This window comes from Rissa tridactyla, chromosome 12, assembly GCF_028500815.1.
Source record: "Rissa tridactyla isolate bRisTri1 chromosome 12, bRisTri1.patW.cur.20221130, whole genome shotgun sequence".
NCBI lineage: Eukaryota > Metazoa > Chordata > Aves > Charadriiformes > Laridae > Rissa > Rissa tridactyla.
Genome location: NC_071477.1, coordinates 14,321,989 through 14,347,998, shown reverse-complemented (window position 1 = coordinate 14,347,998; position 26,010 = coordinate 14,321,989). Strand labels below are relative to the sequence as shown.

General features: G+C 51.0%; 1 protein-coding gene across 2 annotated transcripts in view; it reads right to left on the bottom strand.

Annotated features, from left to right (window-relative positions):
* The window catches only part of ACSS2 (acyl-CoA synthetase short chain family member 2), a 33,552-nt gene continuing 7,542 nt past the window's right edge, over positions 1–26,010 (bottom strand). Inside the window, exons 3-19 of one of the 2 annotated variants that reach the window (XM_054218265.1) lie at positions 15,144–15,235; positions 14,497–14,600; positions 14,120–14,192; positions 13,239–13,314; positions 11,687–11,801; positions 10,069–10,107; positions 8,069–8,206; positions 7,644–7,814; positions 6,664–6,797; positions 5,980–6,112; positions 5,467–5,523; positions 5,071–5,151; positions 4,522–4,630; positions 4,306–4,374; positions 2,872–3,048; positions 2,032–2,106; positions 1–1,821 (exon numbers count right to left, since the gene is read on the bottom strand). In XM_054218265.1, the coding sequence (XP_054074240.1) occupies positions 1,691–1,821; positions 2,032–2,106; positions 2,872–3,048; positions 4,306–4,374; positions 4,522–4,630; positions 5,071–5,151; positions 5,467–5,523; positions 5,980–6,112; positions 6,664–6,797; positions 7,644–7,814; positions 8,069–8,206; positions 10,069–10,107; positions 11,687–11,801; positions 13,239–13,314; positions 14,120–14,192; positions 14,497–14,600; positions 15,144–15,235 (1,774 nt within the window). In that variant the 3' untranslated portion in view covers positions 1–1,690. The remainder of the gene's footprint in view (positions 1,822–2,031; positions 2,107–2,871; positions 3,049–4,305; positions 4,375–4,521; positions 4,631–5,070; positions 5,152–5,466; positions 5,524–5,979; positions 6,113–6,663; positions 6,798–7,643; positions 7,815–8,068; positions 8,207–10,068; positions 10,108–11,686; positions 11,802–13,238; positions 13,315–14,119; positions 14,193–14,496; positions 14,601–15,143; positions 15,236–26,010) is intronic. The other variant, XM_054218266.1, reaches the window with a different exon arrangement.

Below are 26,010 nucleotides of genomic sequence, written 5' to 3'. Positions count from 1 at the left end.
TTTCCATTTTGTTTCCTTGAATTTTATTCCATTTTGCATAAAATTTATAGCTGTTTCCAGCCAAAATTACATAGCGGATGAAGAGTAACAGAGGAGGAGAGATGATGCGGGAATCCTTTGTCCAGGAGGTGGCACGATCCAGTGGTACAGACCTGGGGCGGGGGGCGTGTGGGACCCTGGCACGCACGGAGGTTACAGATCACAGACAAGTGCTGTGCCAGTGAGAGCAGCAGGTAGGAAGTGAGACTAGGGCCTTGGCCAACAGCCCGCCGGAACACCTGCAGCACTAGCCCTGGGCTACCAGGCTCAGAGGCAGTGGCCTCATCCTTTCCAGCCCAGCCCAACGGCAGCGCAGTTTGCAGGTGAGGCCTGGACCATGGCACTCGCCAAAAACAGCTGTTGCAGCAAGTTTTAAAGCCCATTTCTCCTTTGGTTTAAGTGCAAAATCAAAAACAGCTCACATGCAGTTTTCATACAGACGTGACAAAGGAGGTATCGCTCCCAGCTCAACCCGGGGCTGGAGTTAAATGCAATTCATTTGAAGAAGAATGGCTTTGGCAGCACCCACGAGATGGGCAGGCTCTTGGATGAGAGGTTTTGGGGGTTTTTCCCCCCCCTCATCATCATAAAGCCATGTCAGATTTAAGCAAAAGCTAACTTTATTTTAAATATCTTCCGCTGTTGTTTTCCTGATGAGAAAACACGATGTAGGACTAACGCAATCCTCCCTGCCTTGGTTTCTTTGCTGTAGCGCCCGGTTTGCCTGCAAAGGGAAAGGTGTCCCTGGGCGGCTTTTCCCTCCGTCCCTTGGCAGCGGCAGCAGCACCCACTCCTGCCCCGGGACACAAAAGCAGCCTCCAGCTGCGCAGCCTGAGTTCAGCCACGAGCGGGCGGCCCCGGTGCTCTGTGGAGCAAGTCAGACCCAGACTTTTCCTCCTAGACCACCCGTGGCTCCCCGTCGTGTCCGTGGCCAGTGAAGGACCCTGGACTGGGGAAAGCGCACCAGCTGGCACCGTGCAGTTGGGAAGCAGCGGATCTTGGTGCCAAACTGCTCTACAAAACCTGTTTACAACCCTTGAGCCTCGTCCTGCTCCCTTTCAGGCTACAGGATTCCTGATAACAACAGGCTCGGACAGTGGATGTAAGACAAACTCAGCTATAAACTTAGAATGTGAGAGCATTTTTAAGTTCTCCCACAGCTTGCAGCGCTCCCCGTAAAGGAGGAAGCTTAGCCGGCGTGTGGGCAGTGGCGGATGAACCTCCCGTGCCTGCCTGCATTGAGTAACTCCAGCACCGCTTCCCCTCCGCCCCGCCGAGTTCCTTCCCACTGCGCGCAAGGTGCCACATAAATTACATAAAGTTAATTAACATCCCACCCCTCCAAAAAATAAAATTAAAAATCAAGAACGAGGTGCCGAGAAGGGAGGAGGACGAGTCCCTCTGTGCACGAGGCTGAACCTCAGAGGTGCGATACCCATCTGGAACACGACGCACATGCTCCTCCAAGGCAGGGACGAGCTAGGGAGGTGTGGCCGATCCAGAGCCAGCCTTTCCCTCGTTCGTAACGTTTGTACATTCGATTCAACAGGTGCAGGTTTCCTTCCCAGGGCAGACAGCAGTTATTCAAGGGACCTGCTCATCAGTACACTGCTGCTGCTACAGTTCTGCTCAGCAGGGACAGGCCACGCCGCTACAGATGTTTAGTGTCACATCTGCTGTTGAAAAGATGTTTTATGACGCCCGGGTTTGCCAAGGTGGAGATGTCCCCGAGGTCTTGGTCATTTTTGGCAATCTTCCTTAATATCCGTCTGGTAATCTTTCCTGTAACGACAGCCATGAAAGGAAAGCAGGACTCAGGATCTCGTCAGCATCCTTAGCAGGAGCGGGGAGTGCCCAGACCTGCAGCATCCCGCTGGCCCTGAGGTTGCTCCCCCCTGAATTTGAGCAGCCCCGGACACGAAATTTAGGGCCGATTTCCTTCCGCTGACAGGAACTGCTCAGTCCTCCCCAGCACTGCCACTGGGCCCTTACCTGAGCGGGTTTTGGGCAGGCTTGGGGCATACTGGATGTAATCAGGAGTGGCTATCGGTCCGATTTTTTCTCTGACTGCAAAAGAAAACGATTTTCATTGTAAGATACTGGGAAATACCACAGACATCCTTTTCAGGCAGGATGACCAAGTTCAGACAGGCAGAGCCCAGCTCCTGGGGAACCTGGCAGGGCGATGCCCAGCGCTGCTGCAGCCGAGCCTCTGGGCTGTGGGAGGGGGCAGCAAGACCTGCAATGCCAACATCTTCCCAAAGGAAGCAGCACTCATTTTTTTTCATTTCCTCCGTCTCCAAGAGACCTCTATAACGGCCACACCAATCTTATTACCATTTTGATAGAGCAAGGACTGATCAGCTGTTGGGTTCCTACAGAGAAGAAACTGCTGTGGGTCCATTTCATGTATTAAATGCTGCGGTCTGTTGTGGAAGAGCTTGAGACCAGAGCACAAGTACCCAGAGCAACTTAACAACCCTTGCAGCAGGTCAAAATCTGCCAGGAGAGCCGTGGGAGCTGTGCCCACGCCGGAGAGCAGTGCTGCAAACAACAGCCTGCCGGGTACCCTGGTCCTTCTTGCGGCTGCCAACTCCCAAGAGGTAGAGATGGCATCACATGAGCAGCCAAAGGCCGGGAGAACTAATTTTAGCCTTCGCCAGCCGCGATCTCTAATCAGAGGGGGCACCTTGTCACAGTTGTCCATGCTGCATTCCCCAGACTACATGTACCCTCCTTCAAGCACCCAAGCCCTTAACCCCTCCATCACCTGCCCAGCACAGTCCACCCTCTCCCCGCCACGTAACCTCCCGAATATTTGGCTGGTTTTACCTTGTTTTTTCAGCTCATCCGTGAGGTTCTTGGTGAACTCGTGGCCGTCTCTCAGCGTCACAAAGCAGTAGAGGCACTCGCCTTTCAGGGGGTGTGGGTGGCTGACCACCGCGGCCTCCGAGATGGCAGCATGCTCCAGCAAGGCTGACTCCACCTCTGCCGTGCTCAGCAAGTGGCCTGCAAGCAAGGAGAGAGTGCTTTACCGTCGCCCAGGGCTGGGGTCCTGCAGCCTCCCAGCAGCTGGGGGGAAGAGGTCTGCAAGCGTAAAAGGACCTAAACTATAAGTTTGAGAGCATCGATTTCATTTGCTTGGGAAAAGACAACAGCTGGAGAGAGAAAATGGCTTCAGCAGTGCAGGGGCTGGGCTGCCCCAAAGGCTGCCAGGGATCACTCACCCGCAGAGTACGGCCACCTGCCCTGGCTGTTCTCCCGCCCACCTTTGGGCTTCTTTCTTTAACTGGTCACAGCCATGGGATTAAACAAAGCACAGGCTGAGGAGGAGCTGGATTTGGTAAGAGGAGACCTGCCCACAGAGTCAGCTGGAAGGTGCAGAGGAGGAAGAGGCTGGACCTGCAGAGCCCAGGAACCGTCCCTGCCATGCACTGCTCCAGCTTCTCGCCGTGGGGAGATGAAACAACGCTCCCCATCTCGGGGCAGGGACACAACGCACTCCTGTGCACCTCTGCTCCTCTACCTGTGTTCTGACATCCCACCCTGGGACTGCTGTCACAGAAAACCATGGGAAGGGGGTCAACTCCCAAAACGATCAGTTGGTGGAGGATCAAGTACTGCCGGTCAGATGAAAGGATCCAGTTGGATCCAGGGGCAAGTACAGCAGCATCTCACAGCCAGCAGTAAGCACCTGCAGGCTACAGCCTCCAAGAAAGGAGGGAGGGAGCTATTAAATGCAGTATATGGAAAATGATGGGCTGAGCAGCAGCTGAATCTCAAAGACTCAGTTAAGAGAGGTGGGAGAATCTCCACCTCCGTAGACACAGCTCCAAGCAGCCTGATCCAGCTTCGAGGTTAGCCCTACACGGAGCAGCAGGTTGGATTAGGGACCACATGGTCCTGCCCAATCTCTCTGATTCCCCGTGGCCCTAAATCCTCCAGCACAGAGGCAATTAGGCTGGTTAAGAACCTCCTCTGTGAGGTTACAGAAGGCTCCTTCCCTCCAGTGGAAATGATGCAGAAAGTCACTAAGTCACAGACTCCTCTGTCTCGGAAATAAACCTGACCCAGCAATTAGATCCACTTTGAGCACAGGTTGCTGGGCAGAGTCACAGATGCAGAACCGTCCCCCATAAAGCAAGGTGGCTTTTTAAAACTAGTGTCAGAAGCGGATGCAGAAGTGTCCCCCATAAAGCAAGGTGTCTCTCTCAACTAATGTTAGAAAGGGCATTGGTGCCCACTGAAGACAAAATTCGTTCTTACCAGAAACATTCAACATGTCATCAATTCGCCCTGTGATCCAGTAATAACCATCTTTATCTCTCCTGCAACCTAAAAATAGCCAGAAATGACAGCGTGAGGAAGCAGTGCCAGCCCTCGGAACAACCGATAAGCGATTCTGAAGCCAGGACGTGGCAAGATTTCAGTTGCTGTCTCCAGGCCCCTGCAGCTCCCCACGTGCTCCCCAAACCACCTTACCGTCGCCTGTCACGTAGTACCCAGGGAACTTCTTGAAGTACGTTGTTTCAAACTGCTGGTGGTTTCCATACAGCGTGCGCATTATTCCTGGCCAGGGCTGCTTAAATACCTGACAGTAAAAAATGCAGACCTGAGTCAGCCAGACCAAAGCCAATAACCCAGTCTTTGTACCGCAGCGACAGAGGCGCGTGCGGTCTCTGCACGTGGTGATAGAGACGCAAGTGATGACACTCAGACACTTGCTGCCCGGTGCTGATCTGCTGGGAAAATCTCCGCATGCTTGGCATGGGGGAAAGGAGCTTGGCTGAAAGGTTGTTCCCATCCTCCTGCCTTGCCCACGTGTGCGAGCGCATTTACCCATCAGTTGAACAGTTTTGTTTACAGCACAAAGTTCCTGGCGAGTTACAGCAGCGAAGGGAGTTCCTACCACCCAAGGGGGTCCCTTGTATGGACCCAGAGTAAGCGGAGACCTGCGTATGCCACCAGGAAGGTCGTGGAGCTCATGGGGATTGGATAAGGGGAGGGTGGGGAAGATCAGCCCTTCTTTACCAGGTAGCCTTCTGCTTCTCCTTCCAGCTCTTCCCCCGACTCGTTCAAGACAGCAGGGACCACACCGAAGAAGGGGAACGTCTGCCATGGGGATCGGAGACCAAGGAGACAAGGTGAGTCCACACATTAAAACCCCGTGAAGTAGAAGGAGTGGGGGGGCAGAGCAAGTGGCATTTTTGGAGGGGCTGTGGCACATGGGGCCCGTGCATGCAGCTGCTCAGGGCCAGGCCTGGGATTTTGGGTGGTGGCCGCCTCCCCACGTGCACCACCATCCCACCACCATGCTGGCAAGCTGGTAGCCACAAGGCCATGGCACAGACAGTGCCAGCTGCTGCTGCAGCACTGTGGTCCCCTGGGAGCCCTCCCTGCCCCTGGGAGGAAAAGAGAAGTACTCACAGCAGAGCCTGGCTTCATGGGGGTGGCCGCAGGGAGGGGTGTCAGCATGTGGCCACCCTGCAAAGAGAGGCAAAAACGAGTGAGTTTGGGCAATGCCAGCCCATCCACAGCTGTTTGCATCAGCTCTGGTCGCATCATGTCCCAGTCAGAGGCAGGCTGCTCGGGGCAGTTGTGGAGATGGGGCCTTGGGAAGGATATGGCAGGGGACAGGGAGCCCATGTTTGGGCACAAAGCTTTGGAATTGCTGGGGAAGATAAAGGGGGGAGGAGAGCAGGGTCCAGAGCAGATCTTGGCAGGGACCCTTTGGAAGGTCTCCCCTTGGAGCCTGTTTGAGGACCAGGAAAGAAAGAGGAGAAGGGGAACCAACACTTGCAGGCTACACTGGAGTCTCCTGGGCAAGCAAAAAAACTAGCCCACATAGAACCAAAGAAATACTACAGCAAACATGCAAAGACACCTGCAGGGAGCGCAAGGGAAAGAGAGGTCCCAGGGACAACCCAGGCAAGGACTCACTGTTTCTGTCTGCCAGAACGTGTCCACAATGGGACACCTCTCTTCTCCCACCACGCGGTAGTACCACAGCCAGGCTTCAGGGTTGATGGGCTCACCGACGGTCCCCAGCACCTTCAGAGACTTCCTGCTGTGCCTGCAGACAGGAAGGCGGTGGCAGGGGCTCAGCAGGTCATGGAGAGCAGCAGCTGTGAGCCTGCTGCGCAGCAGAGCCTGCAGGAACCCCTGGGCTACCCAAAGTGTACTTGGGGCTTCCACAAATGGTTCAGACCCTTCTCAGCCCTCTTCCACAGGGCAAGAAAGGAGAACTCTGTGATTTTGGTGTCTCTCACTTGGCTCTGCTCCTTCCCTTCCTTTGGCCAAGGAGCAGCAAAGAGGGCCTCTCTGCCCAGCACACCTCTGTGAGCTTTGGGTCAGGAGCAGGGACAACCTGCGACCTCTGAGCTTAGCTGCAGCTTACGGTGAAAGAGGAGGACCTGCTCAGAAATGCCATAATGAAGTTAGTGCTGGGAGTGCAGAAACATGGCCTGCCTATTGCTGTGTAGAAGGCAGAAGGGTCCTGGTTTGTTCAGAAAAATACGCTGGGGAAGCTGCTGCTCAGAGAAGCTGAGGCCCCTGGTCCTCCATTGAGAGACTCTGGCTGTGCCAGAGCCAGGGGCCTCCATGCCACAGGGGACTGGCACTCACTTTTTGACGGGCTCCTCCCCGTGCTTCATCAGCAGCCGGATGGCTGTGGGTGCTGTGTAGAACTTGGTCACCTTGTACTTGTCAACAATGCTCCACATGCGCCCAACGTCCGGGTAGGTGGGGACACCTTCAAACTGAGCAGAAGAGAGGGCAGTGACAAATCTGTTCCTTACTGCTACCCACCTGCAGCACCTTCCCAAGCAGGAGGAGCTGAGAGCAACACAGAACAGCAGTTGGACCCTAGCATGTCCTTATAGGAATGCCAGGGGCACCACACAGTGAAACCAGCCCAGACCGAGGACCCTTCTTACTGCTTCCTTGGGATGGACTTGGCACCACCCTACCCCAGGTGTCCTAGCAAATGTCCCCCAAACACCCTAGGTGGCTACCAGTGACACAGTCCCACCAGCCCAAATGACCCTGCCCACACGGTACAGGGTGAGGCGTCCAAACACAGCGACAGAACCACAACCAAAAGTACAAAGAACCCCAAAAAGGACTCCCCCAAAGTGACATTTTCCTGCTTACATTTCCCCAGGGAGTCTTGGGCATGAGCCTCTGGCTCCCTGACCTGTACACAAGTTACAGCCGTACGCCACCAAGGGAGATACAGGCACGGGAGTTAAATGCAGGTTGTCAAACCAGCACCAGCAGTGAAAACATCACTCCCTGCTCCTGATCCAGCTCCTGATCCAGCATTACCCTACAGCAGCCCTGGCTCCCCTGGTACACAAGGCTTGTACTTCCAAGGGAAAGAAACAGGGGAGCATTTGAAAAATTAACCATCCAAACTAGCCCCTCATCTGCCACCAAGCAGCCACCCATGCCCTCTTTGGTGACTGTCACCCTTCCTTGTAGAGCCCAGCGCACCGCACACAAGGGAGAAGCACACTCATCACAGAGCAACGCAGGGATGTGGCTCAGCACCACAATCTCTACCTTCTTGGAGTAAAAGCACCCAGCTGCCATCCAGCACTTACCAACACACTAGTTGCCCCGTTTGCCAAGGGTCCGTAAGTGAGGTAGGAATGGCCTGTTATCCATCCAATGTCGGCTGTGCACCAGTAGACATCCTCAGGTTGGTAATCAAACACGTATTTAAATGAGGTGGCAGCAAAAAGCATGTATCCACCCACCGTATGCAGCACACCCTACGAGGAGAAGGCACGCAACTGTCAGGGCAAGTTCTCACCAGGGCCCTCACCCTCCCAGGCCAAGCTTGAGCATCACTGGTCCAACTGAGCTCAATCAGCAGCTGAGCAGGAATAAGCAGCACAGCCTCTTTTCCCAAGACCTCCAAGGCTCTTCTTACTGGGGCCTCCCAACGTGACCCTCGCTGGTTCCCACAGTTGAGGTGTTACTGCAGTCCAGCCCGGCCCCATGGGTAGGGAGCTGGAAAGCGTACCTTGGGTTTCCCAGTTGAGCCACTTGTGTAGAGGATGAAGAGTTCGTCCTCCGAGTCGCACCACTCTGGCTCACATTCTGTGCTGGCACTACTCATCAGCTCGTGCCACCACATGTCCATGGCTGGGTTCCAAGGGGTCTGAGAAAAGCAGAAGATTAGAAACAGGCTTGCCCAAAAGCAAGAGAGGTGGGGACAAGGGGTGCAGCCCCAACTTCACCCCCCTCATGGACCATGGAGGCAGATGTTCACAGCACAGCTTCTGCCCCAGAGCCGTTTGCTGCAAACCATGCACCAGAGCTGCAGCTCTCACTCCAGAAGCTCCTTTTCTCAGCCCGCAGCCACAAGGAAAACCTTTAAACGCGGTCTGGCTGCAAGACCTGAAGCAGATTGTCCAAACCCCTAGTAACGCTGATGAATCAGTAGCAGTAGGCAGGAGAGGGGCTGCACCAGCAGCTGCTCTGCGCTCTCACAGCAAATGGGCTCCTCCTGCCCTGAGCGGCAGTCGGACAGCAAAGCAGCAAGCCTCGCTCAGCACTGCCACACACCCACCGGTCCCGCACACCTTGCAGGGACCCCTACGGCAATGTGGCCCAAGACAAAGACGAATATGCTGGGCTCACACTGCTTGGCCCTGTAGACCCAAAAAAATCTGTTATCTGGATTTTAAGGTAATTAAGCTGATAAGAAGTGACTGCTCCAACACAGAACCAGCCAGCACTGGCCACCTGAAGGAGCTGCTTGAGGATGCCAGAGCTGTAACACAGCCACCGACGCTTGTGGCTGATGGGCAGAGGTCACCACAGCCAGCCAGCACAACTCTCTCACCTGAGGGCTGTGCTGGGTGGCTGCCTCTCTGGGACAGCACAGGTCAGTGCAAGACCTAACCCCACATGAACTTTTCGCCTTTCCTCACAGGAGACTGGGAGCAGCTGGGTGGGCAAAGCTCCCCAGCCTAAGCACAGACCTCCCATTTCCACATCTCTGCCAGGCCAGGCACGCTGACCCACAGCTTTGCAGGTCCCAGCTGGGGCGCATCTTCCCCTTGCAGACCTAGGGCCCACAGCTCCCTCAGCTGGGGTGTCTGGAGGCACGGAGGGCAGTCTTGGGGCCACACAGTGACTCTCTGTGGCCTTCATGATGCCATCTGCAGGGACCAGAACCCCGTGGCCCAGCACACAGCTTCTGCAAATGTGATACAGGGGACACTAGCTGCTCAACCATCTGGCATAACTGAGGCCACTTCGAAAGCTCTCACAGATCCCAGGGCTCCTGGCATTACCTGGGGAAGCAGCTTCCACAAGTCTGTCCCACCAGCAAGCTCCCAGCAAGGCACCACATCAACAAAGCCCAAGGTAGGCTCACACCAGCCCACCCAACAGCTGCTTTCTAGCATCCCTCCTTCAAGGATCCCTCCATTTTAGCACACCACTTCCACTGCCCCACGGAGGAGGTCAGACCCATGGCACAGCACATGGCCCCTGAAGCCAGGCGTGCCTGCTCATGGGGTCCTGAGGCCGTGGCTTCATGGATGGGGCAGGCAGAGTCCACGTATTGGGTCTGGAGCTCCAGTTTTGCTGCCCATGGCATACTGCCACAGCCAGGAAGCTGCAGGCGCTCCCTGCCAGCCTCACCGCAAAGGGAAGTGCGTCGCAAGAGCTGCTTTTAAAATGAAGAGAAATGAACCATCATCTGAATGCTGGCAGCGCATCCCAGTGGTTCTGCATTTTCCCCCCTTCAGCACGCTGACGTGCGCTCCGGGGGTTTTATGGATGCGGATTTGTTTCTGGCAGCAAAGATGGTGGCACTGCATTCACCCCGAAACCATGGGCAGCGCTGGCCAAGCGGCGAGTGGCATCTATTGCTAACATGCAACTGCTGGTAACCCAGTTAGGAAGGCACGTGTGGCTGTGCAGAGTCGGAGTAGTTAGGAAGGTGGAGCACTGGAGAGGGAAGCAGAGGGGAGGTGCCATGAGGAGGAAGGCAGTGCTGTGCGTAAATACCTTAGGATGGAGTCTCTGTGAGCTCTCAGTCTTTTTTTCCTGTTAAAAATCCACAAAGAGGGTGTGAAAGTCAAGAAGCAGAGGATCCACACCAGGCTTTGCAGGCAAGGAGCTGGAAGCCCACAGGCCCGGATGCTGGGAACCCATCCTGGCAGGCTGGAGAGTGCTTGGAATTGGGGCCAGGCCAGGAGATGCCCTGTAAGCAAATGCCTGCCCGTTTCCATCGCCTTCCCCGGGTACCTGTTGCCTCCACAGCAGGTTGCAGAGGCCACTCCCCATGCGTGGCCAGCTGGGTACAGCAGCACAGAGCTGGCATACAGCCCGTGGACTGTACGATAGCGTTACACAAGCCAACGGCACGGTAAAGATGCAGTCACAAGGGGAAACAATCTTTAATAAAGTGTCTGAACAAGTACAGCAGCAAGAGCCAAAGGGTAAGAGAGCCCCTCCAGCCTCCTCCTCCTCTTCTGCACAAGAACCTCACCTCACCAACAGCAACCAGCTCAGGGACAGGCTTCTCTGTAGCTTCCCGACCAGGGAAACCTCACACAGAAAGGCTGGTCTGCTCCAGTTTTCCCACCCCTTTGCCCTCCCAAGAGATGGGGTAAAGGAAGCCAACGTAACCTGGCCAGGGGGGCAAACACTAAGCAACACCCCAAAAAAAATTAACAGAGCTGAACAATGAAAACGAACGCAAAGATACAGAATCCGCTGGACTTTTTGTTCCAGGGATGTGCATAGGTCATCCCTTTTTGAAAGCAGAGATCAGTCAGATGCACTCCCCAAATACAACCCATTTCTGAGCAAGCACCAGCCTGGCAGTAAGCCAGTAATAACAACCACCAAACACACAGGGACAGAAGACATCATTGCAAGACAAGGAGCTGTTCAGTAGTTGAAAGCAACCTGCCTTTTAAGCAGACGAAGGCAGCAGGTAGCCACCGGGTGCAGCAGGCTGCCCACCAGCCTCAGGAGCTCAGCAGGCAGCCATGGCTCCAGGACACCTTCTCCTCCTTCCACCCCCGTCTTGCTACATGCCTCTGGCCCACATCCTTTCATCTGGTTTCAGTTGCAAGGGAAAGCCCCAGCCTCGACAGCTGACGCAGTTACTGTGCCAGCTACACAGAGACTGCACTATTCTCAGCGTATGATTGTTGTCATGTTGGGGGACTGTGTTGAACTCATGCCACAAGCACAAATATCTCCTGCTTCCACTGTCACAGCTACAGTGCAGGAGGGCATTGCTGCTTGCACAAAAGCGGAGATAGATGCAGGGTTAGGAAGGAAAAGTCCTTCACTGGGCAGAGGAAAACAGGCATCTCGTCCTTGTCATAGTGGCTTTGAAAGATGTACCCTGCTGTGCTCTCAGGGGTCCTGTGGGCTGGCAGCTAGCGATGGCGTGAAAGGTGAAGCAGCAGGGAAAGGATCTTGGTAAGGCAAAGAAAACCTTTTTTTCAGACCACTCACAATGCAACAACAGCAACGATGGGAGAAAACAGAACAGAAGTCAGAACAAGAGCATCCAAGGAAGTACTGCAGTGGTTTTGCACTTATTGACTCGCTGGGCTCAGGCCCATACCAATAACATTCCCCTTCTCGCCCCTCCCCAGGAGCATACCTGTACGTCCTGGCACAGCCTTTTCAGAGGGGGAGACTTGCTGCATGTCCCGTCCACTGCTATCTCTTCCCTTCCCAGGTGCTTCACCACAATGCACTTTTTCAAAGGGGAGCCCCTGTAAAAGGCGAGAGCGGTCAGATCTGGCTGCTCAGGCAGGGGCTGAGCCTGCCCTTCCCGGGCTTTATGGGCAGCGCTGGAGGCAGAGCAGGGGCCCCAAGCTGCTTTTGTTGAGCTAGACCGTATGCTGACACGCAAACCCCAGGCACACCGTGAATTGCTGAGGGACACCAGCCACAGGAACAGAGCTCAGAGAACACGAAAGGTCTGTGCACAGCTTACTGGGGATTTACCAGGTGCGATTCCCATGGAGGAAGCAGGGATCCCACAAGCATCTCTAACGGGTGGCTGGTGGGGACATTCCTTACAAATCCCAAATTTGCCCTCCTGTGACCATAAACAAGACTCCCACAGCACCCAGGAGATGTCAGGTGGCTGCTCCCATCCCCAGGCGTGACTGACTGCCTGATTCAGAAAGAGGAAAGGCTTCCAAAGCCCGATTATACATCAAGGAAAAGAGTGGGCGTTTGTCCCCTCATGAGCGCCAACAGAGACTACCTATAATGCAAACAAAATGATCTTGTCTCCCTTCAGCCCATTCAGGGTACCAACACTCTGTCTCCACCAGTTAATTCCCAACTTCAGAATCACTTCTGTCCTCACAGGTACTTATTTTTACAGATATATTAACTTACGTTTTCAAATTTTAGAGTTTTAAATGTTTTTAAAGAGTTTGAATTTCTAACATGCAGACTATCTGCCCTAAATTTTCATGTTTGATCTAACTTACAAGACCACATTCAGTCTCATACAAGCTACACAAACATTGTGTCTATAAGCTTGGCAAAGTCATTTCATCACGATAATTTCCCTTTCTATAAAATCTGATGATACATCTCTGTGTCTTCATGGTTTACAGTATCTCAGTGAAGATGCTTAAAAAATAAAGCAGCTTCACCATATACTTGTGCGCAGTCAGGCCCTGATCCTCTGCACGTGTTGGTGCATGTCAACTGGAGCGCCTGTTCCTGTTTACACAGCCATTTCCCAAACTTGAATCATTTCTGGTTTATTTTATTTTGTTGAATTAGTGGCTTTGGAGCAAGACTTAAGCCTCATCTTGACGTGCCCCACGGCACTGTGTCTAACTGTTCACAATTGGTAAGGGCAGTGCGTTATTCCCTCCCACTCCAAGAGCTGCTGCTGCTGAACTGGGAGATCTGCCATGGGCCATAACGATGGTGGATCAGTCTGTCTCCAGCAAATCCTCCCATCCAATATGTGGGCCTTCAGGTCAGAACAGACAAGGGGAAAGTTAAAATATTTTTAAGACGAGCGAGTAGAAGCATATATTACTTCTAAAAGGCTCATGAATGTAGCACAGCTCGTGTCTGACCTGCTGTGGAGCCTGCCCACCTATGAAAACTTCCATTTCCATTTTTGCAGGACCAGATTCCGGCGGCAACGCCCTTCTTACAAGGGAATCCAAACTTACTTGTCTTTACATTTCTGGAGGGCTTCATCTGCAATCTGCTTCAAATTGATCAGCTTGTCTCCTCGATAAAAGGCATCTGCAAAATGGTAAGGAAAACATTAGAGGGGCTTCAAAGCCAACGCAACCTGGGACAGCTGGAAGCAACGAGCAGCTTCAGGAGGGAAGAGCAGTGCACTGGAGCGAGGGAAAGCAGGCAGGCAGCTCATGGGAAAGGTTTCCTAATATGCCCTTTTAGCCTAGAGAAACAGATGCCAAGAGAAATGGTGAAATTCCTTCCCTGGGAGAGGTTCCAATTTGACGCAACAAGTCTTTTGGGAATATTCTGTGGGGAATAATCCAACATAGACAAAACACAGATTGCAAAGTTCAATGGGTCCTTTCCATACCATGGACCTATTAATAAAACCACTACTTTTTTCACTATTGGAAAAAACAGTTGGGGAAATGCAGTGGGCTTACATGCAAACACTACCCCTCTCTTGATCCCTCGCTTTACAAGGCGGTAGTTGCAACAGAAATTTCCTTGAAATTGGGAAGGGAGGGAATTCCTATATTAGGACTGCCTCATAAATGATCCATCTTGCAAACATCTGGTTGATTTTGAAGAGGAACAAGGATGAGAAGCGTTTGGAAACATGTTATTAGCAGCTGGTGACATCATGCTTTACAGGACCAAGTGGGCGGGCTGCTCAGATGCTTCACTGTACGTTCAAAGTGGAAAACAGTACTCAAGCACAGCTACAAGCAGAGCATCCGCCTTGCGGCCACTCAGATGTAGCACTGCCTCTTCCTATTCCAATTCCAAGTGCACTTGGCTTTTAAAATAAAGACCTTCCAGACAGGCAACAGTAATGGCTCAGGGGCACAGAAGCGTGTTTTACCTGCCGTGATGAGGAGAGAACAACCGCAGTCGAGAATCCGCTCACAGAGAGAGTCTGCCGAGAAACCTGCAAACTGACGGAGATCACACAACCAAGTCAGCAAGGACACAAAAAAAACACAACTCAAAAAACCCCCACAGCAACTGTGCTGTTCACCCATGGTAAATGACACCACCAGGCACCAATGGAGAGAGCTAAAGGAGCTCATTCTACAGTTAATACAGAAGAGAGCCAGGAAACAGCACCTTAATTTAGTTTTCATCCAGCTGACAGTCAGCATCCATCTTTCCAGCTCTTCCCCCTCACTCTCCCAAAACCAAGAGCTGCTCCCTCCCAATAGCTCAGAATCAAAAGCAACGCAAAGAGCTTGTTCCTACCACAATGGAGTGCAGAGCTCCAATCCTGGCGCAGGCGAGCATGGCTACAACAAGCTCCAGGATCATCGGCAGGTAGATGGAAATTCGGTCTCCTTTTTTCACACCTGGGGAGCGAAAATGAACCTGGTGTTTGTCAAAATGAACATGTCACACGTAAAAAGAACAGGACATAGAAAGAAATTAATGCTTTTAAAATCAACACTGATATGCACACAACAAAACTTCAGCTGGAGGGTAGAGCTGAACCAGCCTTGGGTTTTGCCTTTCAAGCTCTACGGCTCCTGTAAGACGACTGCAATGAACACTCCATGTTCTTACCAGACACAGCCCTAGAAGGAGGCAGAAATTTAATCACTGACCACTGCCACTGGAAAACCCCAGAGCAGGAAGTTTTGAGCGCAGATTTCTTCTTCACGCAGCTGTCGTGACAAGCATTGATTAGCTTTCACAGACAGAGCCAGAGACGAAACTCCAACAGTTTGCTGCAGCGCAAATCTGCATCCACCCTGATTTACAACTGTGGAAGCAGATAGAGAAGTGAAGCATTTTGCACAGAGTTACCCAACAGACTGCAACTGTGTGGAAAATGAACCCAATCTCCAAAACCCTTCCCAGTATCCAACACTACTATTGCTTCAGCCGCGTACCTTGGCTGCGGAGGACATTGGCGAACTGACAGACTTTGTGCAGCAACTCGTTGTATGTGATTTTCGCAGAATCCCCAGGTTCATTCCCTTCCCTGGAAAAGCAAGGTAACATTTGTTACAGTACAAGCATTACAAGGTAACAGTGACCTGCAAATTCAGAGTTACTCACTGCTATGGACAAAAAATGTCCTCTCCCGCCCTTCCAAGCACAGAGTAACCAAACCCCAGAAATCCAATCCTGGACTAAAATTCTCCAGTAGTAGGAAAATTTAGTCCAAAGTCCCCATCCCTGTTTAGATTACTACATCTGAAAGCAATCAAATGCATGCAGTGGAAATACATGGTATTTTCAGAGTGGAATCAGGTAAAAAGGGTCCAACAAAACCAAAGTTAAGAGCACAGAGGCTTGAGAGCAAGTCAGGATTTATGGTGTGGCACTCTCGCTCACATGCACTTATGCCTGCAGATATGTCTGTGTGAAATATTGGCCAATGTCATTGTGCAGCAACACCCAGCGCCTAAATACCTACCATCTGATGGACTGGGCTGGGATGCCAAGGGCTGTCTTATTTTCCAAGGTCATATATAAATATACCCGTGTATATTTGTTCAGTGCCAGGCCTGCTCTCCGTTATTGTCTCTGTGGTCCTCTGTGAACCAGCTCTGGGCTCCTGCAGCCCAGGTGCTGGTTCAGTGGGACCTTGCCATCAGACACACCAATGGGAAGAAGAGCCAAGAGCTACACCTGGAGATGGAATAGGAATATCACATCCCCAGGGAAATGGTTTGCTGCCAAAGTGAAAACCAGCTAATTTTAATGTGACACAATGCTTCAGCCATGCAAATGAGATGGCACTCCCTACAGATCAGGAGATTAACGAAGAATGTGAAATGACTTCACACTCGGCAAAGCATCAGCCTGCCACACCCAGGAAGGAGGGAGACACTTTCCCAATTCTCTCCCCAAGGCAACCAGCACAAAAACATTAGTGATCCGTGGAAGAATAGGGGTACCACTCTCAGCTGATAGTCCCCCTGGAAAGGTGTCCCATTGAGTATATGCAGCCACATGAAAAACAACACCAGCGCTGGGGAGAAGCCAGGAAGCACCTCTGTGCCGTGCCCTCCCTTAGGACTGCAGCCAGGCTGCGTCTAACTTGGGAATAGAAACGTCACTTCTTTAACATCTCAAACAGTCCAGAGAATGCAAAAAATACGTCCTGAATTGTAGCTAAAACTAACCACTGCTCCCCCTTCCCCCAGCAACACAAACAGAAGGAGGGCTGCTGTAATGCAGAAATGCGTGAACACACCCCCTCATTTCTCATGTAATTCCCCAGGAAGGGCCTTTCCATGTCAGCACAACAGTGGCGACGTGCTTCGATGGCAGACACGGTCCTGGTGGAAACAGTGTCTAACAGTTGGGAAAGCCTCTCTGGTAGAAGCTCTGCAATGCTTGCCCTGTGTAGGACAGGGGTGTTGGAACTGGTGGTTACACTCGGATCATCCCATTCAAAAGCTGCGCATGGATCTGCTGCTTTCAAACTCGATCTATCCCTCTCGATACCTAGTAATACTTCTGACTTTCACAGCATCCCTGCAGCAATTGGGTCCATCGACACCCACACTGACGTGCACAGAGCAGTGTATCTTCCCACCAGTGGCTCCCAAAAGGGGATTCCCTGCTCGATCCTTTATGCAAGTTTGGCCCCTTTTAGGTACAGAGAGGAGAGAAACAAGAACGCCAAGAGAAAGAAAAACATGGGAATGAGGGCAAGCAGCTCTCAGCTGCCCTGGCATCTGAGCAGCTTCTTCCCCTTTCTCTGTCATAACCAAGAGCATCACTTCAAGCTAAATGACGTGAAACTGTTAGATGGGGTGTCGGCTACTAAAGAGAAACCAGGAAATCACAGGGTTTCTTTTTGATTTTACTACACCAGGGCCAAAGATCCAAGAACTGATTTCAGTGCTGGACTGAGCAGCTGTAACTGATCTGGCTCAAAGAAAGAGCATCTGCTTCTGTCACATCTGGCTGCACGCTGAGAGCCTTCCCTTGCCATGGAGAGGTTTCCCTTGGTGCATCTACACCGCAAGTGTGGCAACATCTAGGCTAGTGCTGTGCAAACCTGCTTGGGTCCAGGCATGCAGTACCACTGTGTGTGCAGCTCTGCCCCTCAGCAATGAGCCTTGCTACGAATATCTCTTAAAGACAATTACAATGCTTCCAAATGCGAGCTGGAGCATCCCATCCCACTAATCCCTCACCTGAAGATCTCTGCAGCGGGGTCTGCTGGGCACTGTGGGCAACCCAGCCCCAGCCCAGTGTAAACCGGCAGAACAGCGCAGGGAGGAGGGACATCCCTTTGCCTGTGCTCTGCTGCAGCATAGGATCTAATTACAACCTTTACTAAGAGAGAAACATGTTAGGAGCAAAGACTAGCACAGGCTGTCCCATCTGGAAGGCTTCCCATGTACGCAGGTAGGAGGCAGGCAGCCCACAGCCGTGTGAGCTATTTGGGGGCTCTGCTGGAGGTGAAGCGCTGTTTTGGCTGGCGGCAGACTTCGCCAAGGACACAGCAGAAACCACGTTGGTTCCCAGCGCCACCAACGCGGTTGGTGTAATACCTACCTGAGAAGGGAGAGGAAGGCTCTGCTTTGCATGTAAAACTTGGGAGTCCTCTGACACAAGCCCTGCAATCCAGCGCTCCGGGAAGGCTCAGCTCCCTGCCTTGAGCCTTCACCAGCTGCATTGCTAACGCGTCTCCTCAGCAGATTGCAACAGGGCCTGGCCATGCCAGCCCTGCACACCCCCACCGGGCAGAGCTACGCTGCCTCCCATGCATGGTACCTGAGAGGGACAGGGACCCGCCCAGAGCCACCCACATGTGAAGCACTGCTTGGACACCTCTGCTCTCCCTGCATGCAAAAAGTGCACCTCAAATACACCAGGTCCTCCTCCTCGCTGAGCTTCGGGAGGGTAATTCAGGGCAGGGAATACACCCAGGCTTGCCCTCAAAGGCAGCACGCACAGGGCACCGCAGGAGAAAGACAGCGCAAAGTCAAAGAGAAATTAAAACTTTTTGCAAGGATTTTCAGAGGGCTTTCAAAGTCCCTTCCATTCACTCACTTGACTGCAAAAGAGCTCTACTAGCATCAGCAAGGGAAACCTCAGGCTTCAGATTTTAAGATGATCTTGTGCTTAATGGGAAATGAGTCACGTCCACGTTTCTACAGGACAAGACCCCTCCTTTCACCGCATCTCCGGCAAAGGCCTCTGAGCAGTCTCTCAAGAGCAGGCAAATTGCTCCCTGTGTCTGAAAATAGTTTGGAGTGCCCACAGCTACACTCAGAGATTGCTCCGTCCTTTTCTCTGGCACAAAGGCCAAGAGAATTATGTATTTTAGACAGGGCATTTAAAGGAATGCCCACTTGCACGCTACCAAGTACTCTGTGCGTCAAAAGCAAGCCTGTAAATTCCTGGCAGCAAAGTTCTGTGAGTGGCACCTTCCCTTTGGCACTCAGCGGATAAAAGCAAGAGCTGGGAGTCCTGAGCCCCTCACATGGACTTGCTTGTCCAAATTAAATTGAAAAAGCAATAAAAGTAAAATTTAAAAAACTCATGCTTCTGAAAACATTACCACAGCGCTCGCCTCCATGCCTACAGCGTACAGACCAAGGCCTGCGGAATCCAACATCCCCCAAATATATCTGTTTTTTTAAGAACGGGTGATGACAATAGTTGGCAGAGGCACTGCTGCACTTGCTGGCATGAGATCTTTGATCTAACAGCAAGCCATCTTCTGAACAGAAAAACCAATTTTCAGCTCCCCAAACTTCCCAGATACGTCCTTAGATGAAATACACAGTGAAACGCAGTTTGAGCCTGACATTTTTCTCATCTCCCTCAAACCGAGTCCTGCATTTAGCAACTAGTAATCCAACATTTTACAGTATCATCTGGGTCACAGCAGGAATATATATGAGTTTTTTAGCACTTGAGAAGCCCATGTTTTACATACTGCATGTTGCGTGCACACTTAGCTGGAGAAAGGCATTTTTTGGCCATATGGTCCCAGCTGAATGACCCATTGACTAAGTAAATGCAAGTCCTTTAAACTAAACACACAGATGCACAACTGGGGACTTTCTGAGGCAGGCTTTCTCCTGGAAATCGGTGCTTTGTTGAAAAAGTCAGATTTCATGCAAAGATGATGGCTTTTTAGCTGCCTGCAGCCATTCATTGCCAGGACCAGAGAGCCCAGGGGCATCAGAGACCATCACCACAGCAGTGTGCAGGACGGTAGCACCAAGCCCTGCACAAAATAGGTCCCTGTCAATACATTAGATAAGTGCAGAGCACTTATCATACCACTCCCTTCCGCCAGCAGTTTAAGTAACAGCCTCTCTGCTCCCAAACGGGCACTGTGATGCACACAAGCCCCACGGCACACGCCTCTGGTGGTCCTACCAGTGTCTTGGCAAGAAACAACCATATGGAGAAGTCACGCTGGGCAGGGCAAGAAGAAAACTTCAGACGGGAAACCTCAACACTTGTCAGCTCTGTGGTACAACCAGGCTTACGGGAGGCTTACTGCCTGCTCAGCTGGGAGTTTGACCTTGGAGATGCAGAGCTGCACACCTCTTCCACCTGGTGCTCACATAGCTAAATCAAGGTTAAGCCTCCCTGTAACAATGACCTCATAGACTAGCAAAAGATTTAGTGTTGTACATACATTGTGCAGTAGGGAAAGTGGTTTGCAGGAGCATGCAAGCAGTTCTTTAGAGCCGCATTAACTCAAACGTTGAGTTCCCTGGGGAGCAGTCAAGGATGCGGAGCAGCAGTGTGGGAGAGGGAAGCTGTGCCTGGATACACTACTGGTCCTGCACCAAAGCAGGGTAAGAAGTTACTGTGCTCTGCCAAGCATCAGGGCTGACTACAGGACTTTTCAAGGCACTGATCTGCTTCAACCACCCATCACATAACCAAGCGAGCATTACATTGCCCATCCAAGCAAGCTGAGCCCATCTCAACTGTAGGATAACAAGCAGTAGGGAGCAGTGGTAACTTCTTAACCTGCTACAGCTTGGTGGCCAAGGGGATGCACACTTCCCAGAGCACCCAAAAAGATCAAGCAAAGATGACCCTAAAACAAATCAGCAACGCTGTTTGGTTTCTCGCTTTCACCATTTCTAACTAAAAATTATTTGCATGACCTGTTTGAGTAATGGTTGAATACAGCTTCTCCGTGCAACGCTTCCTCAACATTTGCACGGAGCAGCAAGAAGCACAGGTTGCATCAGTGGGAATTATGGTTTTCAAGGTAATTGCCGATGATAATTGCGGTTTACAAGGGTTATAAAACCACTAAGAGAAGCTGGTGTACAAAAGAAAATGATGAAATGAAGCTGAGCAAGTGAAGCATTACAAGTTTTCAAGATCTGCCAGACCATCTGCAGATCCACAGAGAGTCAGAAGAAAAATCACAGACCAAAGAAAACCAGGGCACAAAGCCAAAGCCTATCTGACCCCTGTATGCTCCCACTGAGGACCAAGGGGGCTGAAGATCATCTAAGTTTCTCCTCTAAGCTCCTGTGACCACATCACCCTCAAATAAAAGCATTAACCCAAAGTGACCAAGCACAGCTGGGGTGTGAGGAACCGGGAAGGTAAGTTTTCAGAGAGAAGCAAACCACCAGAGCACGGTACGAGGCAAAGGAATCATAGAATGGTTTAGGTTGGAAAGGACCTTAAAGATCATCTAGTTCCAACCCCCCTGCCCTGGGCAGGGACACCTCCCACCAGACCAAGTTGCTCAAAGCCCCATCCAACCTGGCCTTGAACCCCTCCAGGGATGGGGCAGCCACAGCTTCTCTGGGCAACCTGGGCCAGGGGCTCACCACCCTCACAGCAAAGAATTTCTTCCTGATATCTCATCTAAATCTCTCCTCTTCCAGTTTGAAGGCATTACCCCTTGCCCTACCACTACATGCCCTTGTAAAAAGTCCCTCTCCAGCTTTCTTGTAGGCCCCCTTCAGATACTGGCAGGCTGCTATAAGGTCTCCCCGGAGCCCTCTCTTCTCCAGACTGAACAACCCCAATTCTCTCAGCCTGTCTTCATCAGTGAGGTGCTCCAGCCCTCTGACCACAGACTCCTGCACAGTGGCACTTCCTCACGTGCAAGGTCGCTGGGGGCAGCCAGATGGGCTCATGGATTCCCAGTCCGCCCTGTGTCCAGAATTAGAGCAGCTGAAATGCCAGGCGGAGCTTGGCCGGGCCAAGCTCCTGCCATCCCGGGAACGGGCTCACGTGCACGCCGCATGGGCAGCAAGAGCCTCGGGCCTTTCTGACGCCTGCGCTGGCACGCACGGGCTGCGTGCTTGCCTACCGTGGCTACCAGCTGCTCACAAACCTCCTGCTGCCATTTGGCCTTGGCTATTCTCAGGAGACCCAGGAAACCTGCCTCCTGAAGAAGGGTCTGCCTGGAGACAGCTTGGTAGTTTGGGAACAACAGCCGTCAAAACTGAAAAAATATGATTTCTCCTGCCACCCCCAGCCTTGTTTATCTCATCTAACACTGGCACGGCACTCAAGTAGAGAGAGCCCTTTAAAATCTCTCCTTGAGAAAACATGTTACATTGAAATTTAAAGTTTGGAGAGACGAGCTGTGCAAAATAATCGGAAAAAGACACTGTCTCATTAGAAAAAAATGCTTGTATTTGCATGGATTGTTCAATATGGCAATGCTCCTATACAGACTGGCCAAAGCAGAAGGGTCTCCAGCAGGGTCTGCACCACTGATTCCAGGAGGGAGCCAGGGAGGCCGAAATGGGTTTGCAAAAAACCTTCATGAGAACATTTCATAATAACAGGACAGACTGCCCAGCCCTGCCCATGCTTAAACGTCACCTATTTCCCACCACAGTAATGAATAGCAGCAAGTACCCAAAGGAGTTCTTTGAAGGCTGAGAGGTTTTTCAAGTAAAAGGTTTACCGGAAAGCTCAGCCTCTACGGTCCCCACAGTCATGCCCGAATCCTGTTGCATTACGACAAGGATCAAGAAAGAAGAAGTTGTATAATGACAGAGTGCAGCCTGGGAGAGGCTGGTGAAAAGGTTTTCCCAGTATGTTCAGAAATATTTGGCAGCACTGAGAGAACACTGTTGAGTACACCTGGCAACAGCAATCCCAGGGAAAAGAAGTCTTATCAGTTTAACAGCATCACCTTCTAAAACCATACAGTTAACTCCGAGATCTGCATTAGGACAACCCTACGATTTTTCCCCTTCGGTGCCCCCATACACATAGGTAGGGTATAACAAAGCTCCACTGTCAACTGCATCTCTGAGCCAGACCACCTCAACTAAAAATTGATCATGAACCTAGGACGAACGGGCTCCTATTGCTGTAAAGAAACCCAAACCAGTCTGGCAAACAGCGCTGTGCCGTGCCAAAGCAGGAGCCCTGTGCTCTGCAGAGCACGATGCGCTGCGTCCAGCCCCCAGTGCCCATCCTCTCTGGCACAACTGACTCAAACACAGGCCTGGTTTTGTTATACCGTGCCTGTGTTTTACAAAACAGCTAAAACGGAGCCTATTTCTATAGGGACACTGGGCCATCATCTGCTCTATGGTGAGGGACTGAGTCTTCTAATCACCTTTAAAAATAGCCATATGGAAACGCAGCCTACTAAGAAAACACCCAACAACCTGCACAGTTGCTAGTCCCATGGGAAAAAATGCATCAATCCTTCTGTCCTTCCTTCTCATTAAATACATTCTCAGCTACTCTTTCTATTTGCAGCCTTTCAGAACCTGAACAAGCACCAGAGGCATCTAAAGAAATAATATTTATCTTGTGCAGTCCAGCCACTGTTTGCTTCACCATACCCTGAGCGATGCCTACAGCACAGTGCTCCGCTGGAGGTGGACACTGCTCTCAAATCACTTGTTTATTTATTGATCCTCCAGTTTTCCCACTCACCTGCCAGGCTATGCTCTAAAATCTACTTGAAGCCCCTTTCTCTAGATGGTGGGATGCCCAGACATCTCTAGAGGAACCGACACCTCCCGGCTTACACTGCTGCTGGTTCATCAGCCAACAAAAGCAAGTGAGTAAAGCCCATGTGATGGGGTTTGTACAGCTTGTGTTCACACCTGAGAGCCAGAACACTCAAGGGTAACAGTTTTAGAGAAGACAGGATCAACAGCAGTCAGCAAGACCCTCTTCAAGGGAAAGCTACTATTATTTTGCCACATTTGACAAAATAAGGCAGTTCACAAGTAATACAGACCACATGTAAATCCCCCGGTGATGGTGTCAGCAGCCACTCTGTGCTGGCAGGTATCTGCTCAGCGGCAAGGGGAATTCTGCTTTTCTGTGGCTTCACATTCTTCCCACTCGCTTGATACTGAGTAACCATCAAGTCAAGAGGATACACATTAACTCTAATTGTGTTCTTACTTTCTTAAGTATTTACTACACAGGAGAACTGCCAACGAAGAAAAATCATAGCTTTTTACCTATTTTATTTAGAGGAAAGTTTAAGATTTTTAAGCAAAAACTAGGGTTTTATTTAAAGAAAACTATTACATAGTGTTGCAACAGAGCTCATATGCAAGACTTACGCAGTAGGTCACCGAGTTTGGCTGGCCTCAGCCAGCGCTTCTAACCCTGTGAGCCAAATCCACACAACGTTGTAGAAGAACGCAAGAGTTTGACACAAGAGGAAACATTTTAGATGTTTATCATAAGTAATACTTTCAGAGCAGCATGGACTATTTTTACCAGTCCAACAGGAGGAGAGCTTATTTCCAGCACAACACAGCCAATTCCTTGTTTAAACAATTTGCAGGAGGGCCATGAAACATATCCTGGACAAAGCTTCTAGAAGTAAAATAGTCAACAAGCCATCTGCAGCTGGGAAACTCCCCATTTTGGGAAATACTGCATCTCTGGATGGAGCATACCACCAAATTTTCAAGACCTTCTAGAAACACTGAAATCCAGTCAAGCTGATTTCAATGGAGGCTCAAACAACATCCGTCAAGGCCACAACAGGAAATAAAACTTTTAACGAGCTTTTTGGTGGACATTACCACTTCATGCCTCAAAAACCTCTACAGGTGATGGCTAGATGTTACCTGCTGGACTGTCATTGCATTCTATACAAGGAACATATCTGAGAAGATGTTCAGCAGCAACAGGATTGCAAAACATGCTTCACTATCAGGTACTGAGGTGTGGAAAAAGTAACCAGGAAGGCCATCGATTTCCTTGAGGGATTCCCCTAAAGAAGGGAGGTGATGTGTGAAAACGATGGGCTTTGCATTTATGGAGAACTGACAGGGCTTGCGATTTCATATCACACCCCATGTTGATGTTTACAGCAAATGAGGTGCAGAAATGCAAACAAAGAACTGAAAGCCTGCTCCAGCCGTGCACAACAGCTCTGAGGCAGGGCTGGGCACAGGAGGAAAAGGCAAGTTCATTGCGTTGGTGGGAGTCAAGAGCTCTTGCCAAAGCACTGGCAATCAGTACTACAGCCTAACAGCTCTGGGCACAGAACGCCCACCAGGCACAACAAATGCAACTACCCACAGGAAAAATGCCATGCTTGGACCAAGCACACACTTACACCTCTTTTGGCAAAGCCCGATCACTTTGTCCCCTGCAAATGACACTACTCAGAGTTAGTCTCATCCACATCCAGTCTGAGTCCTTGTTCACTTCTGCTTGAATGACACCAGGGTGTCAGGGGAGAACACGCAAGCCATTCACACGGCTAAAATAAAATAATCAGGTTTTCTAGTTCAACAAGCAAACTGAAGGCTCTAATCTTCCACGTCCTGAATACATACAGGAGTTCACCATCCTCTCTGTCCATGAACTCCATTTATCCACCTCAAATTTCAACTCTCCTGCCAATATTCACAATATACCATCATTGCATAACCACGGTGCCCCTCCCAGCAGAAAGCAAACTATTCTTAAAACATATCAAGGTGCCTGTAATATCTGCCAGAGTTACGATATACAAATTTCACAGACATGAGAAAATCCGGGAGCTATTGTCTGTGCATGCACACCCCTCGCTACTCCCCCAGGTAGGTATTGTGCAACCACGCGCCCAGAGCCATGCAGAAAGGTGGTTTTGGGCAGGGTATAAGCAAACATTTTAAGACAGGGGTGTAAGAAGCAATTCATGAAAAATTATTAAATCCCTTGCACTGAATCAACAGAGCCAGACCCTCTGTCAGAGCAATGAGCAGCATGAGGAAAAAAAATAAGAACATAAAAGCCACCACAGGTCTCATTTGCATGGCAGTATTGCACTTCAGCACTGGGATGTTCACAGCAGCTCAGACAAGAGCCTCTTAGACTAAAACAAAATACCATGCTGGGTCAGAACCAGGGTCCAGTGTTTTTTCTCCAGGAGGAGCAGCAGGAGATGCTGTTTATGGAGGGCACATGAGCCTGGCCACCAAGAGCAGTTAATTTTCAACACTGACCCTGGGGGAACCTGCTGCTGGTCCTGAAAAGCGACCATTAAGAGCAAGGAAACAAAGGGTAATGCTAAACCAGCTCCATAGAAAGACCTTTCTTCCATTCAGAGTTAAATTACTTCCTTGAACAACCTTTTGTGGAAAACCTCATGTAGGTGGTCTGAAAACAGCCATATCCGTGCGCTCAGTGCGACCCGCCTTGCACTCCAGCAGGTCTGCCAGCGGGACTCCACAGCAGCTCCATCACCTTTCCCAGCAGACTGCACTGGTCCACGCACAGTGACCCGATTCCACTGTACCGCTAGGGATGCAAGTCAGATTTACCAGTTCCCAGGACCCCCTCCATTGCCCTTTCTAGATGGAG